The 16,780-nt window shown below is 39.8% G+C and overlaps 2 protein-coding genes and 1 pseudogene across 10 annotated transcripts; 1 reads left to right on the top strand and 2 right to left on the bottom strand.

The window, feature by feature from the left end:
- LOC104723729 (homeobox-DDT domain protein RLT3-like) lies at positions 1,829-8,109 on the bottom strand. 6 transcript variants are annotated; one of them, XM_019233061.1, is made up of 12 exons: positions 7,857-8,099; positions 7,374-7,509; positions 6,894-7,230; positions 6,567-6,628; positions 6,089-6,478; positions 5,795-6,008; positions 5,596-5,696; positions 5,406-5,492; positions 5,053-5,259; positions 2,789-4,902; positions 2,167-2,649; positions 1,829-2,051 (listed from the first exon to the last, which is right to left on the bottom strand). In XM_019233061.1, exons 10-11 carry the CDS (start codon positions 4,158-4,160, stop codon positions 2,633-2,635), a joined length of 1,389 nt encoding a protein of 462 aa, XP_019088606.1. In that variant the 5' UTR covers positions 4,161-4,902; positions 5,053-5,259; positions 5,406-5,492; positions 5,596-5,696; positions 5,795-6,008; positions 6,089-6,478; positions 6,567-6,628; positions 6,894-7,230; positions 7,374-7,509; positions 7,857-8,099; the 3' UTR covers positions 1,829-2,051; positions 2,167-2,632. The 6 variants fall into 6 exon arrangements, with proteins under 6 accessions (XP_019088606.1, XP_010440426.1, XP_010440425.1 ...); XM_010442124.2 differs by having other exon boundaries at positions 1,830-2,649; positions 2,789-4,558; positions 4,674-4,902; XM_010442123.2 differs by having other exon boundaries at positions 1,830-2,649; positions 6,089-6,148; positions 6,298-6,478.
- Positions 8,142-10,199, top strand: LOC104723728. 4 transcript variants are annotated; one of them, XM_010442121.2, is made up of 6 exons: positions 8,142-8,834; positions 8,991-9,083; positions 9,198-9,354; positions 9,529-9,620; positions 9,704-9,811; positions 9,909-10,199. In XM_010442121.2, exons 1-6 carry the CDS (start codon positions 8,748-8,750, stop codon positions 10,068-10,070), a joined length of 699 nt encoding a protein of 232 aa, XP_010440423.1. In that variant the 5' UTR covers positions 8,142-8,747; the 3' UTR covers positions 10,071-10,199. The 4 variants fall into 4 exon arrangements, with proteins under 4 accessions (XP_010440423.1, XP_010440422.1, XP_010440424.1 ...); XM_010442120.2 differs by having other exon boundaries at positions 8,145-8,834; positions 9,198-9,435; positions 9,716-9,811; positions 9,909-10,176; XM_010442119.2 differs by having other exon boundaries at positions 8,147-8,834; positions 9,198-9,435; positions 9,909-10,176.
- The window catches only part of LOC104728096, a 26,592-nt pseudogene continuing 20,741 nt past the window's right edge, over positions 10,930-16,780 (bottom strand).

The raw sequence follows: 16,780 nt of genomic DNA, 5'->3' as shown, positions 1-16,780 counted from the left end.
GGGGGGTGTATTCAAAATAGAATTGTGGAGGATTTTGGAGGATTTATGATATTTTGGATTTTAGGAGATTTACAGTGAGATTTTAAGGTAGTTTGGTGGATTTATTATTATTTTTTATTTTTGAAAAAAAAATTAGTTTGTGATTTGATGAGATTTTGTAGGACTTTAAGTGGGTTTTTAAGAGATTCTCAAGTTCATAAACAAGAGATGTTCATATAGCATAACACAAAGAATACAAAGATGTTCAAATACGTATAGGGGTTGGTATCATAACTGTTAGAAATATAATTTTCATACGTATAGTGGTTGGTATCATATCACAAACTATTTTTTTCTTAACAATTATGGTTGTCTTTTGTTAATACCATATACAATACGTATTTAAACAGTAATAAAAATACTGTATAGGGGTTGGTTTTCTTTTTCTTCTTGCTTGTATCTCTTCACTTTCTTGAACAATACGATCCATTATTAAAAACCTACACAGTAACACAATCAAAACAAAAAACGTTGGGTGAAAAACAGAGAAACTCACGACTTAAAACAAAGATTTCTATTATGAATACTACATACAATTCATACAGAGGCTCAAAGGCACATGATCATTATAAAATATTAAGAACTGCGTATTTGATATTATAAAAAATAGAGTACCTCACAGTAAGCTAGCGGTGGTGATGTCAGGCAAATGTGTTTTAGTTGGATGAGCGTCACTTATATATATTAAAAAAGATTTGTGTAAATGTTAGTTTTTATACTTAAGCGTCACTTATATATCTCCGGTTCACTGCCATAGCACCAATTACAACACCGCACACCGTTGCTGCTGCACCGAGGCTCATGGAATAGTCATCTGCTGTAGGGACAATGATATATGTATTGACCATATAGAGAAATGTGTAAACCAAATTCAACAACAGAGACATGAAGTGATATCTCCCATCTTCCTTATTATTTTGAAGCTCATGAAGGTTGCGAGATACAGCTTCAACAACAGCTCCAAGGCCCTATATATCAACATTTATAATCAAAGTTAAGCTTAGATCGAGATTAATCCATACAGTTGCAAATAAGACTTGACTTACCACATGTCGAAAGACTTGCTGAAGCCTGAAGTTCAGAATAAGATGAATCCAGCTTTAAATTAAAACCACAAATACAAACTGAACTATGTGGTTCACTCAATTAGTGACGGAGACATGTTGCTGCTACAGGAAAATAAAGATTCAGATATGTGTGAGAATGAGATATGTATCAATAAGTGTGATTCATGATTGCGATGTGTTTGGTTTGGTCAACCAGAGACTCTGTTTATTAAGAACTTGAAGCTATGATGGTAACAAATCACTAAGAACTTGAAGCTATGATGCAATCTACAAGTAATCACATGAGCGAAAATGGATCAGTTCAAAGGTCATCCCCGTCTACCAAAGTTCGCCGTCCCCAAGCGCTACGATCTCCGCCTCAATCCCGATCTCATCGCCTGCACCTTCGCCGGAACTGTTGCCATGTAGCTCGACATAGTTGCCGATACTCGTTTCATCGTTCTCAACGCAGCTGATCTCTCCGTCAATGATGCCTCCGTTTCCTTCACTCCTTCGCTGATCTCGGGACCTCTCTTCACTCTTTAGTCTTTGCAAACCTCTGTAAACGAGAGAGGAGAATAGAACAGAGAAAGGTACAACAGTGGATTGTGAGTGATTTTTAACAAATTTCATATTCAATAACAGTGGATCTGAGATGTGATTTTAAAATCACTAGTTTCAACAGAAGATTTATAAAAAAAAACACAAATCCTCTAAAATCCTGTTTTGAATACACCCCCCACATGCCATCAGCATATTCCGTTAGATATCATTATGGATTTCAGAAAACAGTCGAACAGTACAAGTAAACGACCTAGATCCCTTTATTTACAAACTTACCTCTGGAGAATTGGCTAACTCGGATATTTTCAAGCCATTATTGCCTTGCTTATTAAGCATTCTAAATAATTCACCCTTTAACGTTCCAATATGAAGGCCATTGTTAGATTTACGATACCGTAAGCTCTGATTACACGAACACACAATTAAAACTAACTGATAAGAACAGAGAGAGACTAGCACATCACTAGCTCAGCTCCCAACACACCATAAGAGAGATACTAGCACATCTCTAGCTCACCTCTCCAACCACAAGCACATCGCTTGACCAATCTTCACAATATTCAACATTCAGCATAATGAAGAAGAAGAGCTTCACAGCTCTTTTAAGCTGATCCCGTAACGGCCACGCCTCCTCCACAATCAGAGTCTTTCCTCTCTTCTTGTCCACGTCATCAGCAACCAACTTGAGTCCTCTTGACGTGGCATTGTACAATCGTATCAATACTCCCCCCATTGAGACAAGCTTGTCCTCAAGCTTGAAGAGAGAAAATTGCAGTGACAAGATACAAACGCCGGTCCTTGTGAGCTTGCAACAACTGTGACAGTCTTGCGTCTCCAGTGGTGCCATATAGAAGATGACGCTTGTATAGCAACCTTCTGCAACATGTACAATTGTTGACGTAATAGAGTTTCTGTGATTAGATTCACTATCTTGTCCCACTCTGGCTTTTCACCCCTTGTATACTCCATTGCACCACTCTCTTTCATCTTGTATTTGTACCTGAATGTCCAGGTTTTAAGAAACTTCTGTTTCTTAATATTGTGCAAGAAAATGGAAGTGGCTGCACGTGAGTCTTCATCAAGCTCGCTCTGTAGAATATCAAAGCCAGAACCAAAACCAAAGGATGGCGCTGTCTTACCTTGCAGCTCACACTCAATCAACCAATTGACCATTCGACATATCAGTCCACACTGAGTATGATGTAGTTGTAGTAGTGAAACTTGTATCAGATTTGCTGAGAGATAAAGCAATAAATCTGCATTTGTGGTCAGCCATAAATGATCCCGTACTTGGACCTTCTGTCTTGTATACAATCCAATCACAACCTTGTTTCCCATGCCCAAACTGTGATGAAAAACTGAGATATCCTCCAACCAAATCACCATAAGCTTGAGTTTATATTTCCAGGATATAGACAATTTTGGTCTCTTTAGTAGTTGATGTACCCTGAAACCTAATTGGAGCATTACATCCCACACTTGATATGCAGAGTAGTAGGTCATGATATATAGCGAATGTCCTATAGTCGCTGCCACTCCTTTGCTAGCAATCAAAACCACAAGATCACAATCAGACCATGGATCACCAATATGAAAATTCACACTTTCTTTGTGAATTCTGGAAATTAGAGAAGTTGCAGGCTTTGTCTTATGAACAAACTGAATGCAGATCAAGCTCCAAAATAGAAGTGGTTTACTTCTCCACTTGTGATACACTTGAAACTGTGCATCACCATGGATAAACCATGTCATGAGTGTTGCATCTCGGTCTTGAAAAATTGTGTTGACTGCATGAACCCTTGTTAAGCTAACTGCATACTCTGGAATATCCATTGCTAGTCTATTTTGTAACTGCAGCTTTCCATACACCTTTGGATACGCTGTCAAGACCTTGAATCCTTGAAAAATCAACTCAGACACAGCTTCCTTGAGTGTGAGTGTTGTCGCTTCCCCTGATTCCACTTGACACAAGAACATGAGCTTCGTATCCCCATGCAGAAGCTGCTTCATGCCTCTTGGATCATGCAACATCCTCATTTTAGACATCACCCTTGACATGTGAGCTTGCTTTTTCATTCTCAGGTTCTGAAATCTTTTCTTCTTCCTCACTAAACCAATGTTATGATCCATTTGTGATCTATTGGTCGACATAGCCATGTTTTTGAACTTAAATTTCCATGTCTTTGAAAATTTGCTCTGTTTCATCAAACGTTTCTCACGTCTGATACTAAAACTTTGCATCGAACAGTTGGTGTGCAATGTTGTTAACAATGACACATGTTGATTGTGATCGATCTTCTGCCAACAACACAGATGGTACATCCTTCCTAATATCCAATGACTCACTGCAAATCCTAACGCTAAGGCTAGGTTCCAATTGTGAAATCGATACCTTAGGATTTGCAACAACATCAGTCTCCTTGTTTGATTCCATTGCCTCCGCTTCAAGCTCTGAAATCGAATCAGTTTCACTAAATGAAATGTTTGCAGTTGCACCAAGGGATTCTGCATCGTGAATCGACGATTCTGTTGCAACCAATTCAGGAACACAGGACGAATCTCTCGCGGATGAAGAACAACTCTTCACCGGATCAAATCGAGCCAACAACCTATGCTTAAAGACAGTCCATTCCATAAATTTCTCTTTATTAATCTTCTGCATAAACCATGTCAACGCAACTCCGTCTAAAAACAAGAAGACTAGATCAAGCTTCGCATCATCTGAGAAACAACCACGATTGAAAAGCCTCTCCACTTTTGAGATCCACAGCAACGGATCTGTTCCGGTGAACATAGGCGTATCCATACAACCATCATCGTCATTGATCACAAACTCCACCGTCTTCATCGCGTTGATGCTCCGATCACAGTTTCATCGCACCATTGTTAGATTTACGATACCGTAAGCTCTGATTACACGAACACACAATTAAAACTAACTGATAAGAACAGAGAGAGACTAGCACATCACTAGCTCAGCTCCCAACACACCATAAGAGAGATACTAGCACATCTCTAGCTCACCTCTCCAACCACAAGCACATCGCTTGACCAATCTTCACAATATTCAACATTCAGCATCATGAAGAAGAAGAGCTTCACAGCTCTTTTAAGCTGATCCCGTAACGGCCACCCTCCTCCACAATCAGAGTCTTTCCTCTCTTCTTGTCCACGTCATCAGCAACCAACTTGAGTCCTCTTGACGTGGCATTGTACAATCGTATCAGCCATACTTTTTCATGAGTCTCCTTTCCTAGAGAAAGAAGAAAGGTAACATCAACCAACAATGCATCAGAAAAGAAAATAACGCACTAAACAACACGCTCTTTTTTTATGCGTTTATGAAAAATAAACTAGAAAAGCACACGCCGAAAGATGGGCCATGGAGACAGGAAGATTTTACCATAAATTATCTAATGGTGATCCTAAAACTCCATCAAACTATCAAGTTAAAATATAGCTCAACATTAGTGCATGCCGACTGAAGCAGGGCTAGAAACTTGCATGATATACTCAAGTTTGAAAAATATCCCCTTTGCAGCTCGGTTTAAACATCAAGCAAAAGCAGCTTCAGCAGGGAAAGATGAATTTTACCAAGGAGCAAGGAATCCTGATGTCCAAACGCAAGCACAGTATACGTTATTTGTCAGAAGGATAAAGCGAGAGTGAGAGAGCTGTGCAATACAATAAACAATTTCCTTCCACAACAGGAAACTGTATGAAACTGAGCATTTGTTATCAGAGAAAAGCGACCACCTTATCGTGAAATGCCCGCGTGAACTCATCGAGTGTAAAAGGACATATATCAAGAGTAACTGAATAAGTATAAAGGAAATGGACAACCTGCCAAGAGAGTACTGAGTCACTTCCAAGAAAGTCAGAAATGAGAGCTAATTTACAAACACACTAAGAAATCGTCAAGTACCAATTTTGACAGTTTACATACCTTAAACAGTTTCTTTACAGTCTCTGGAAAAGAATTCCATGGATGCAAACCAAAAGGCACCCTCATTTGAACAGAATTTGGGGGAAACTTGGGCAATAAATCTGGAAACAACTAAAAACTGTCAGAGGACCGCATGGAACTGGCCACGTAACAGAAGAACATGAACGAAGACTCTTTCATGTAACACTGGCATACACACCTTTGCAAAGAAAACAACCATGAGATCCACTACTAGAATGATGGCATGAACAAGTCAACGGATTTCCTCTCTCCTGTCGCTCACGCATCTCTAATTCCTCGTCATCCACTAGTATCGAAGTTGTTTGGCAGGTTTCTTTAAATACCTCCCTATCCACGGCAAGCTCACAGTTTTCTTTAAATTCCCTTTGAGTTTCATCTTTGTTCAATTCCACCTATAGCAAGAGTTAACATTTTATTTGCACTTTCCATGTGACTATAATGAATAACAAGTTCCAAATAAAGATCAAGCTACCTCTCTATTTATATAACGCCTCTTCTTTTCTGTCGACCTCTGCTGCAACAGTTTCTGCTTCTGAAGAATGAAAAATGCAGTCAGTAAGAAATTTAGGAGAAAACGGCAACGGAAAGAGAATGAATCAGAATTATGAAAGATAAAGTAGGTAAAAAATTCCAGTATTGATGCTAATTGTCTTTGCTTTTTCTTTTGATGTGGGGGATTACGTGCTGAGCTTTGAGGTAATGTAGCTCTTTCATCCAACAAACCAACGCAAGGAGATACGTCCCTCCTGTTTGGATTCATTACCCGCCATACTGTCATCAAACCCTTTCCAATACCATGTTTCATCACAGTAGCATTCTCTTGAACGCAATCTTGACTGGTATGATCCATCAGCTCAGAAATCTAAAGAAAACTAAGATCAGGGACTAAGTAACTTAGCAAACCCAGGTAAAACTACCTTATGAAATAACACATAAGATATATCCACTACCTTTCTCTTTCTTGTCATTCTCTGTTTCTGTTGCTCGACAGATGAAGTGCCTAGCCAAGAAGCTATCAGAAGGAAAAGAAGTCACACATAAGAATCAAACATAACTGTCACATACTTTTGAAGTCATGCAACAAATCAAGTCTGCACTCATTCGGGGTCCAATTGTCCAGTCATCGATGTTTCTCATAAGAAAAATCAAAACTAATAAGAAAGCACTAACTTCATTGCCACAGTATAAAGCGTTGGTGATAAAAGTCAAATTTTCAGAAATCCAAGCCTTCTCCATAGGGTGTGACATGTTTTATTTTGCAATGTAGCAAAATATACCTTTGCGTGCTCCAGACGAGAGATGGTCAAACTCAGAACCAAGCGGCGGACCATCCTTTCGAAAGATCTTGGCCAAAATGTGTTGTGAAGTAAACAACTCTTGGCAATTGGCCTTCCTTGTCTCAACACTACATCTTTTCTTAACACCTGCTCTAAAATCACATCTGGAAGATATGGAACTCCTAATGCGAGATGTATTGTATGACTGAGGATTCTCTGCTCCCACCACATCATCCGCCGGCGATTTCATGCCTTTTTCCTCTACTTCTTCTCATCACTGTAAACCCTAAAGACTTGCCCATGTCCTCCATTTCCTTAGGTGTCGGATACATTTGCTCTGCCATCATATATACATAACAACCATCAGAGACAGAAAAACATAATAGAAGAGAAATAGATCCATGGTAAATTATACAAAAGAGGCCAATTCTTACAAAAATGATCAACACCCACAAACTAATAAAACTAAAGATTTAGTACCGAAATAAAAAGCCTCAAGAGCATGAACTTGTACTGGCTATTTCCTCTTCATTTCGACTTAAATAAACTCCAGAAATCTCGCACTCTCAAGGTGTCAAAAACAGGCTTATAATAGTCAAAGCCGTCTCCAACATTTCTGCAACATAAAACAATCAATTAGAGCTATCAGACCAACAAAGAAGATGCGATCACCAACTTGATCTTACACACTTAAAACTCTAAAACACAATAAAATCCATAATTCCCGGAAATGAATCCACCAAAAAAAAAAACGCATCCGATTGATTAACGAAGTAAATAAAAAACAATCAACACGGTGGCTTGCTTAGACTGAAAAAAAATGGCGAACAACGGAGACCTTAAGAAGTGATAGACAACACTAAAAGTGAAATTAGAAACAAAGAGCAAAGGAAATCACAAAACCCATTAAAATTGAAGATACCCAAGTATCAGTTTCAGCGAAATTGATGAAAAAACACACACCGAAATGACGATGATGATGACTGAACTAATAACACAGTTGATAGCTGCGACCTCGTCGTATCACAACTTTAGTATCAAGAACAAGAACAGAACTTAAATAAAAGTAAAGACTCAGATTTTGGGCAATTGATATTTGCCTCTTTTTGGCTTTTCTATTTCTTAAATAAGGAAACGAATACAAGTAATGGAGGGATTCACCACTCCTACAAAACGGGAAATCATGGAAAGTTGGGAAATGGATCCTAACAATTAGGGAGACCAATTCCAATTAAAACAGAGACCTTGTCTCGTTAATCCAGAAACCTCTTGTTGGGCTTACGGATCCTCGTGGACTTCCTTCTCAGTTGCGGTCCATCAACAAGCCCAACACCTTCATCGTTGAGCTCATCACTTTGATACTCATCAACAGTCCCCCAGCCCCGCATCTCCATCTTGTTTTCTTCATCTGTTGTTTTCTTTAGTTTGTCGACATTTTTTTTTACCAAAAAAAAAAAAAAAAACACAGTCCCCCAGAAAATTTTACAAGCCATGGAAACTTACAGAGAGAGAGAGAGAGAATCAAAAGTGCAGAGAAATGGAAGAAAGAAGAAGGTAGAAGAAGAAGAGGAGTAAGGGATTTTACAAAGAGAAGAGAGACTCGTGAAGACGTAGAAGAAGACAAATCGTTGATTCAATAAACTTTAAAAGGGTGTTTGATTGAAAAAGACATGGATTTGTTTTAGTTTTACAAAGACATGGTATATTTTAACAGGGTTTTCTCGAGGGAAAATCATTTAACCGGTTTTAAAATCCGGTTATTTCAAAATTGAACCGGGTCTCGAGACAACATAATCACTCAAAAAGGTCGTCGTCTCTCTTGAATCAAAATCAATCGTCTTCCTTGTTTCTCCAATGGAGGAAAATTTGGCGAAACCAGCTTCGAAACGGACCTCTATTAAATCCCAATCCGAGTTCGATTACTCTATAAGGAAACAAAAGGTTCACCTTTCAATTTCCGTTTCTGTTTTAGATGATCTGGAATCTCTTTGTTTATGAATTGTGTTCATCATAGCTTATAAAAGAATCTTTCATGTGTTATGGTTGCTGTTTGCTAATGTATGTAATAATGGCGTTGATATATATATATACACACAGTTTAGAGAAAACTGTTTCAGAAGAGTTAGAGAAGATAGGACTCGTTTGCTGTGGAAGTTGAGGCTCTCTGATTGTCAATCTTCTGATCAAAAGGTTTTTTTTTTTTTCTTTTTCGTCCTCTGTTTTTGTAATCCCAATAAAGGAGAAAACAAAAGACTGTTCTTTTTATAGCTATGCTGATGAGGTTTAGGATTCTTTTACTTTCAGGAGATTATCAATTCTGCTTTCCAGGATATTGTAACTGACGAATTGAAAAAAATTGAGGATTGGTCGAGAAACCTCTCGGGGAATCAGACTGTAACTCCTGATTCTGATGATATATTATGGGAATATGATGAGCAAGGTCTTAAAGATGTTTATGAAGGTGATAGTGAAGAGATTTTGTTGGAAATGCAACAGATATTTTACAAGGATTTGTGTTCAGAGACTACTACTACAGTAAATGGTTAAACCATTTAGTTTTTCTTTGTTCTTCATGAGATTTGCGTTGAAAAAGATACATGAATGAATACTGATGCCCATGTGGTGCTTTGTCCAGGATCGTATGTTCAGAACCAAACATGGGAAGACGAGGAAGATGATTACTTGGCCACCTTGGTTTCTCACAATATGTGTTTAAATAGTGAACTGGTTGGTTCTCTCTCTTTCACAGGGCAGCCTTGTTTTCTCAAATACCTTAGAAACCAGTTTACTGTTCTGATATGTTTTTCCAGGAGCTAAAACAGATATGGTGTCCGATATGCAAGCAAGGAGAGCTTATGGAGAATCACCGACACATCTCCTGCAACATGTGTAATATGCAGCTGAACAAAGGCGAAGAGGTTCAGATTCTTGTTCTTTATAGCTCTCTTTGTCACTCTCAGCCCCTGAACTTGTCCTTGAGTTTTTTTCTTTCTCGGATTCAATTTTTTGCATCAGGTTAATCTGGACATTCTGCAAGAACGGTTAGCAGAAGCGCACGCTGAGCATCTCGAGAGAGGATGCAGATTGAAACCCGAGTTCTGTGTTCAGACTAACTATAATTTGAAGGCGTTATACATAACATGTGAAGCTTGTAATACATTTGAGGTTGTTGTATAAGCTATTAACTTCAAAAAAAGATGGGTTCACATAATTTTTCCTGTATATAACTCCCGGAGATCATTAGGCATGGTGGAATTCTGCAGATGTCGCTTATTTGACTTAAGCAACATTCTTCTTCTTTATACTTATTTTATTAACCTTACCATAATGGAAATGCTGAAATCCAATTTACTGCGAAAGTTGAGAATACATAATCCTAATCGCTGCAACTCGGACAAGTGATCAATAATTCAATATAGACATTAGTACCATTCTGGATAAAACGATTTCTAAACTGGATCGGGTCTCTGTTTTACTAGTTCAAACTTCAAATCGTGAGACACTCCGACTGATATCACAATATACCTACCAAAAAGACAAAAACTGTCTAATTCCTCTGTGAAGATGTATCGGAATATACAAACACGCTCACAAAGACTATCTAGCCTGATTTTCAGACCATGATGGATAGAAAAAGCGACACTAGATCGCCAAAAGAGTCGCATCGTGCCACTTCAAAGAATGTTATATGCATATATATAAATAGTTTGGAAACAACAATACACAGCTCTCAAGTATTGTGTTTTGATACAGAAATCAACATCAATACATCTGACATCATACTCTTAAAGAAGGGTAATGAGAAGGAAAAATTTGCAACAAAATATATAAAAAAAAAGAATACCCAATTGCTGCGTGGTATATGATGATGCAGTGCTGGGTCATCAATCTTGGGAAATGGGAATACATATTCTATGAACAACTCTCTGCTTCCAACTTGGGCACCGTCTTTGGACTTGTCATGAATGCCACATACTTCATCTTTTGGGCGACAGACGAACAACACACTATCAAAAACATAGTCCCAGGTTTTTTCAAAAAAGTTCTTCAGAGTTGAACTTGTTCCATGCTTCCTGTTTATTGTCATGAGAAAAGAGATGAAGCCCAATGCATTGTGCAGTTCTAGTTATCCATGAGGAAATGCAAAATCTAATTTGATTCGTTAGGGTCATCTGTGTAAGATTTAAGATAGACAAGAGTAGTACGTAGAACAAAGATTGAGAGATGGTATATAGTCGAACAGAAAGTAGAACAGAGTAAAACAGAGTATGAAGAGTAAAACAATTAGAATTGTGTAGTGTAATGGAGAAAGAGATAATCTTTTTCCTTATTTCATTTAGTTCATAGGTACAAGCTAAATATAGGCAATATACAAAGGGAATGTCCTATACAAGATTCTATGCACAATTACTCATGAGAAAGTGACATCTCCTTAACATAAACATGTGATGTTGAGTTGACTTTGGTTCCCACTTGTATCGACTTACACACGGCTCCATGAGGAAGATTCTAGAGAGTTTGTGACCGTTGGAGAGAGGAGTTCATGGGCTGAATTGGTTGGACCTCTGAGCCGTACGGACGACCTGTTTTGTCTCCTTGTATGGACGTACAGACGAAGGTGTGAGTTCGCATACTCCCCCTCAAGCTTAATCGATTGTAGCACTTTGATTTAGCTTGGAGTCTCGAACACCTACCTCGTTAAGAACCTTGGAATAGAAAACCACATGGGAAAAACTATACACAAGGGAAAAAGAGTGTAGGTGTCATGACCAAAGTAGTCAAGGCCGAGTGAGATCCCTGTGTCCGATTTTAGAGTGAATATACTCGCAAACTTGTGAACTAGTTGCCTTAGTGAGAACATCAGCTAACTGTTCTGAGCTCTCGGTGTAACAAGTGAGTGTGACGCCAAGTTGAATCTGTTCTCGAACCTTGTGACAATCGACTTCAATATGCTTTGTTCTCTCATGAAACACTGAGTTAGAAGCGATGTGAATGGCAGCTTCATTATCACAATGCATTGTGATTGGTTTTGAATATTCCACACCAAGATCTTTGAGGAGAGCTTTGAGCCACATTAGTTCAGTAGTGAGTTTTCTCATGGCCCTATATTCTGATTCAGCACTTGATAGAGACACCACCTTTTGCTTCTTGCTTTTCCATGTGACCAAGTTCCCTCCTATAAATGTGCAATAACCAGTGGTTGAACGACAATCTTCACGGTCTCCGGCGTAGTCAGCATCACAATATCTGACCAGTTCAGTGCTCTCATTGTGTCCCATCCAAATGCCTTGTCCTGGTGTTTTGAGGATTCGATTCACCATGTTCCAATGACGCACCGTTGGTTCTTTCATATGCTGGCTAGCTTGTTTTACTGCAAAACAAATGTCAGGTCGTGTGATAGTAAGGTATATGAGTTTACCTACTAAACGACGGTATCGTGTGACATCTTGAAACAGAACATCATCAAGCGCCCCCTTTTGATTTGACATGTAATCTTCTTCTAGTGGTGTTGCAACAGCCTTTGATCCAAGTTTCCCTGCTTCATTTAAGAGATCAAGGGCATATTTTCTTTGTGATAAGAACAGTCCTTCTTTGGAACAATATACTTCTATCCCAAGGATATATTTAAGTTCTCCTAGATCCTTAATATCAAAAACTGATTTAAGGAAAGCTTTAGTCTCTTGGATACCTACTATGTCGTTCCCGGATATGATGATGTCATCAACATATACGAGAATGACAATAATACCTTTATCACTTGGGAGTGTGAATAGAGTATGGTCTGCTTCAGATTTTCTGAATCCTCTCTTAAGTAGTGTAGTGTCCATTTGTGGTACCATGTCCTTGGAGATTGCTTCAACCCATAAATAGCTTTGTTGAGTTTAAGTACTTTCCCGGGTCCAATGATATCTTCTAGACCAGGTGGAGGTCGCATGTACACTTCGTCTTCTAGTTCACCTTGTAATGCATTCTTGACATCCATTTGCCACAACTCCCAATTAAGATTTGTTGTCAATGAGAGAACTACTCGAACAGTATGAAGCTTGGCAACAGGTGAAAACGTATCTAGATAGTCCTCCCCATACGTTTGAGTGAATCCCCTTGCCACAAGTCGTGCTTTGTAGCGTTCGATATCTCCATTACTCTTATATTTGATGGTAAATATCCAACGAGAAGTCACGGCTTTCTTGCCCTTGGGGAGGTCAGCTTCATCCCAAGTGTGGTTTGACTCCATTGCAATTGTTTCAGCAGAGACTGCATCACGCCATACTTTGTGAATTTTAGCTTCGTCATAGATTTGAGGGATCCAATGCTTATCAGTCTGACCAAGAAAAGGTTGATGTTCCACCGGAAAATGCGCGAGAGTACAGACAGCTTGAATAGGATGAGCAACTGCCACATTGTTGTAGTACCGCATGTTTTTCTTCTTAATACGTTCACTTCGTCATGGAGGCAAGAGTTCTGCTGGATTATCACTGTCGTTATCATTGTTATCTTCACCATTGTTACTGTCATCAGCTTCACCAGAGATTTCCTCAGGAGAAACTGAGTCTATACGGTCTGTATTGGTGAGAAGAAGGAACATGAGATCAAGGTCGTGTCCATACAAGTGTCCGTACAGTCAAAGCAATGAGGCCGTAGAGACCAATAGAGTGAGTGGTGTAGAAGTGGCCTGATAGTGAAGTGAGGCCCATGGGAAAGAAGGATCTGGAAGAACCTAAATATCTAGCCAAGGAAGAAGAAGAATCACGTGTTTAACTTTGGTGTGCGAGCTGTGCGAGTCAAACAAAGGGAAGGACGGGTCGCTTTCACCTTGTGCGAGTTCAAGACAAGTTGCATTATGTCTCTTTCATCTCACCATCACTTCTAATGGCTATATGCCCATTGTTCTACTATATTAGACTATGTAACAACATTTGAGAAATACTAATTAAGTCTTTTTTGTTCATTCTATCTTTTCTCTACCGAGTTACCCTCTTATCCTCTTATTCTACCTATTACATTCCGCAATTCTAACATGGTATCAGAGCCAGGTTGTTGTTCTTGACAATCTGACTCCTCTATTCTCTCGATTCTCTTCATTCTCAAAGTCTTTTCACTCTTGTTCTTCTCTAGTTCATCATTTACGTTTTTATTCTCCGGGTAAAAGTTTTATCCAACGGTCCATAGCACACAACCATGGAAAACTCGAAACCCCTTGTACTACCTACCTTCCTTAAAGGAGGAAACTATTGTAAGTTTATGCGGAAGTAAAGGTAGAAATGAGAGAGTGAAGGTAGTGAAGTGAGTGACGAACAAAGAGAATAATGGTAGAATAGAATTCCATTAGTGTGTATTGTTACAAGGTGGCTATAAGTCTTTAAATAGGTAAAAAAAATATTAGGGCTGCTCCCTTACATGCGACACAAGGTTGATAGAGACACAAAGAGAGAGAAATACTAATCCCTAGAATGAAAGCGACCTGACTTGGTGTCCCAAGAAGATACCAAACCCGTGACTCTCTTCTTCCTTCTCTCCTAACGGCTACAAGGAGGTTCTCGATCCTTCTCTTGGGCCTTAGATCATTGTGGCCTCTTCTTCACTCCATGGGACATGGTAAGACTCGGCCTCTTGTGTAAGACTCGGCCCTTTAACTCACTTGTACGGACAACCGTACGGACACCTCCTAGCTTAATCGATCCTGATCAATACTCCCCTGAAGCTTAGTCCGATGAAATGACTAAGCTTGGAACTCGTGAAGGATCACCTCGTTAAAAACCTTAACATAGAAAACCACATGGGACAAAACCATGTTAAGGAAAAGAGTGTGATCTCCACAAGTTAGGAGAGTGCCTTATGGTCGTGTAGGATCTACAAGTCCAAGCTTGCTATGAATGTATTCACAAACTTGAAGACTCGCAGCCTTGGTGAAGATGTCAGCTATATGATCTTTGCTTGGTGTGTGGCATGGTAAGACTACTCCTTCTTCAATCTTTTCTCGAACCTTGTGGCAGCCTACCTAAATGTGTTTGGTTCTCTCATGGAATACCGAGTTGGTGGCAATGTGTATTGCAGCGTTGTTGTCACAATGCATGGTGATCGGTTGATCAGATTCAACTCCAAGATCCTTGAGAAGAGCTTTGAGCCAGGTTAATTCATTTGTAAGCTTCTTCATGGCTCTATATTCGGACTCAACACTCGAACAAGAGACAACCTTCTACTTCTTTGACTTCCAAGTCACTAGATGCCGCCTATAAATGTACAGTATCCAGTTGTTGATCTCCTATCCATCGTATCGCCGGTGTAGTCTGCATCGCAATACCCTACAAGCTCTGTGTTGTTATTATTTCCCATCCAGATACCTTGGCCAGGACTTCCCTTAAGGTAGCAAAGAATCCTCTCCACAGTGTTCCAGTAGAATTTCGTCGGTGCTTTCATATGTTGACTAACTTGGTTCACCGCATAGCATAAGTCCAGTCTTGTGATCGTAAGATATATCAGTTTTCCCAAAAGCCGTCGGTATCTCCCCACATCTTCATATGGTTCAGCTAACTTGCTAATCAGAGCATTTGGCGTCTTCTTCATCTCCCCCTTTCGCTTGACCTGGTAGCCCTCTTCAAGCGGAATGGAAACCGGTTTGGCGCCATGCTTACCTGTTTCTTGTAAAAGATCAAGGGTATACTTCCTTTGAGAGAGAAACAACCCCTCCGAAGAGCGAGAGATTTCAATCCCAAGAAAGTATTTGAGCTCACCAAGATCCTTAATATCAAAAGTGGAATTAAGAAGAGCTTTAGTTGTAGAAATACCGTCCTTATCATCGCCAGATATGATTATGTCATCGACATAGACAAGAACCACCACACGACCACCATTGGTGCAAAGAGTAAACAAAGTGTGATTGGCCTCAGACCTCTTGAAGCCATTGTTGCGGAGTGTGGAGCTCAGTTTGTGGTACCATGCCCTAGGAGATTGTTTTAAACCGTAGATCACTTTCCTAAGTCGGAGAACCTTGCCCGGAGCGATAGTATCCTCCAAGCCTGGAGTAGGGTGCATATAGACCTCCTCTGAAAGCTCCCCCTGAAGGAACGCATTCTTGACATCCATTTGCCATAAGTCCCATGATAAGTTGGTAGCGAGTGAGAGAACGACTCGAACTGTGTGTAGCTTGGCGACCGGAGCAAACATGTTCGTATAGTCAGCACCATAAGTTTGTGTGAAGCCACGGGCCACCAATCGAGCTTTATAGCGTTCCACATCACCATTACTAAAATATTTGATAGTGAACACCCACTTGGAGCTCACAGCTTTCTTCCCTAGTGGTAGATCGGACTCGTCCCATGTATGATTATGAGTCATGGCGCCGTGTTCATCATCAATAGCATCGAGCCATACCTTATATTGTTTGGCTTCTTCATACGTGTTAGGAACAAACTGAGCATCAATCTTGCCAAAGAACGCAGCATGATCCGGAGAGACAAGGTCAAGCAAACAAACAGCCTGGATAGGATGAGCCACCGCTTGGTTGTTATAATAAACCCGCTGATCCTTCAACCGTTCACTACGCCGAGGTTGTTGACGTTTTAACCGTTCATTGCGCCGAAGTTGTTGAGGGCCTGCGTGTGTGGTCCAGTCTTGTGTGGGCTCCGGATCCTCCTCATTGATACTGTCGTCATGGTCCGGTTCAGAGTTGAAGGTGTCATGAGCCGGTCCGGTGTTGTCATTGGGCGTGTTGTCATCTTATGGAGTTGAAGTGACACGATCTGAAGATTGTGTTTGAACTACTTCCTCCTCTAGTAGTGATTGAGTTGAACTCCCGGAGTTAGACTGACTTCTTGTCTCAGTATGGTTCGGTGGTGTAGACGTAATACCAAGATGATCAAGAAGGAACCTCAAGTTGGTCGCCCTAT

Source organism: Camelina sativa, chromosome 11, assembly GCF_000633955.1.
Source record: "Camelina sativa cultivar DH55 chromosome 11, Cs, whole genome shotgun sequence".
NCBI classification, from domain to species: domain Eukaryota; kingdom Viridiplantae; phylum Streptophyta; class Magnoliopsida; order Brassicales; family Brassicaceae; genus Camelina; species Camelina sativa.
The sequence above is the reverse complement of the archived record's forward strand: the minus strand, read 5'-3'. Positions and strand labels throughout refer to the sequence as shown.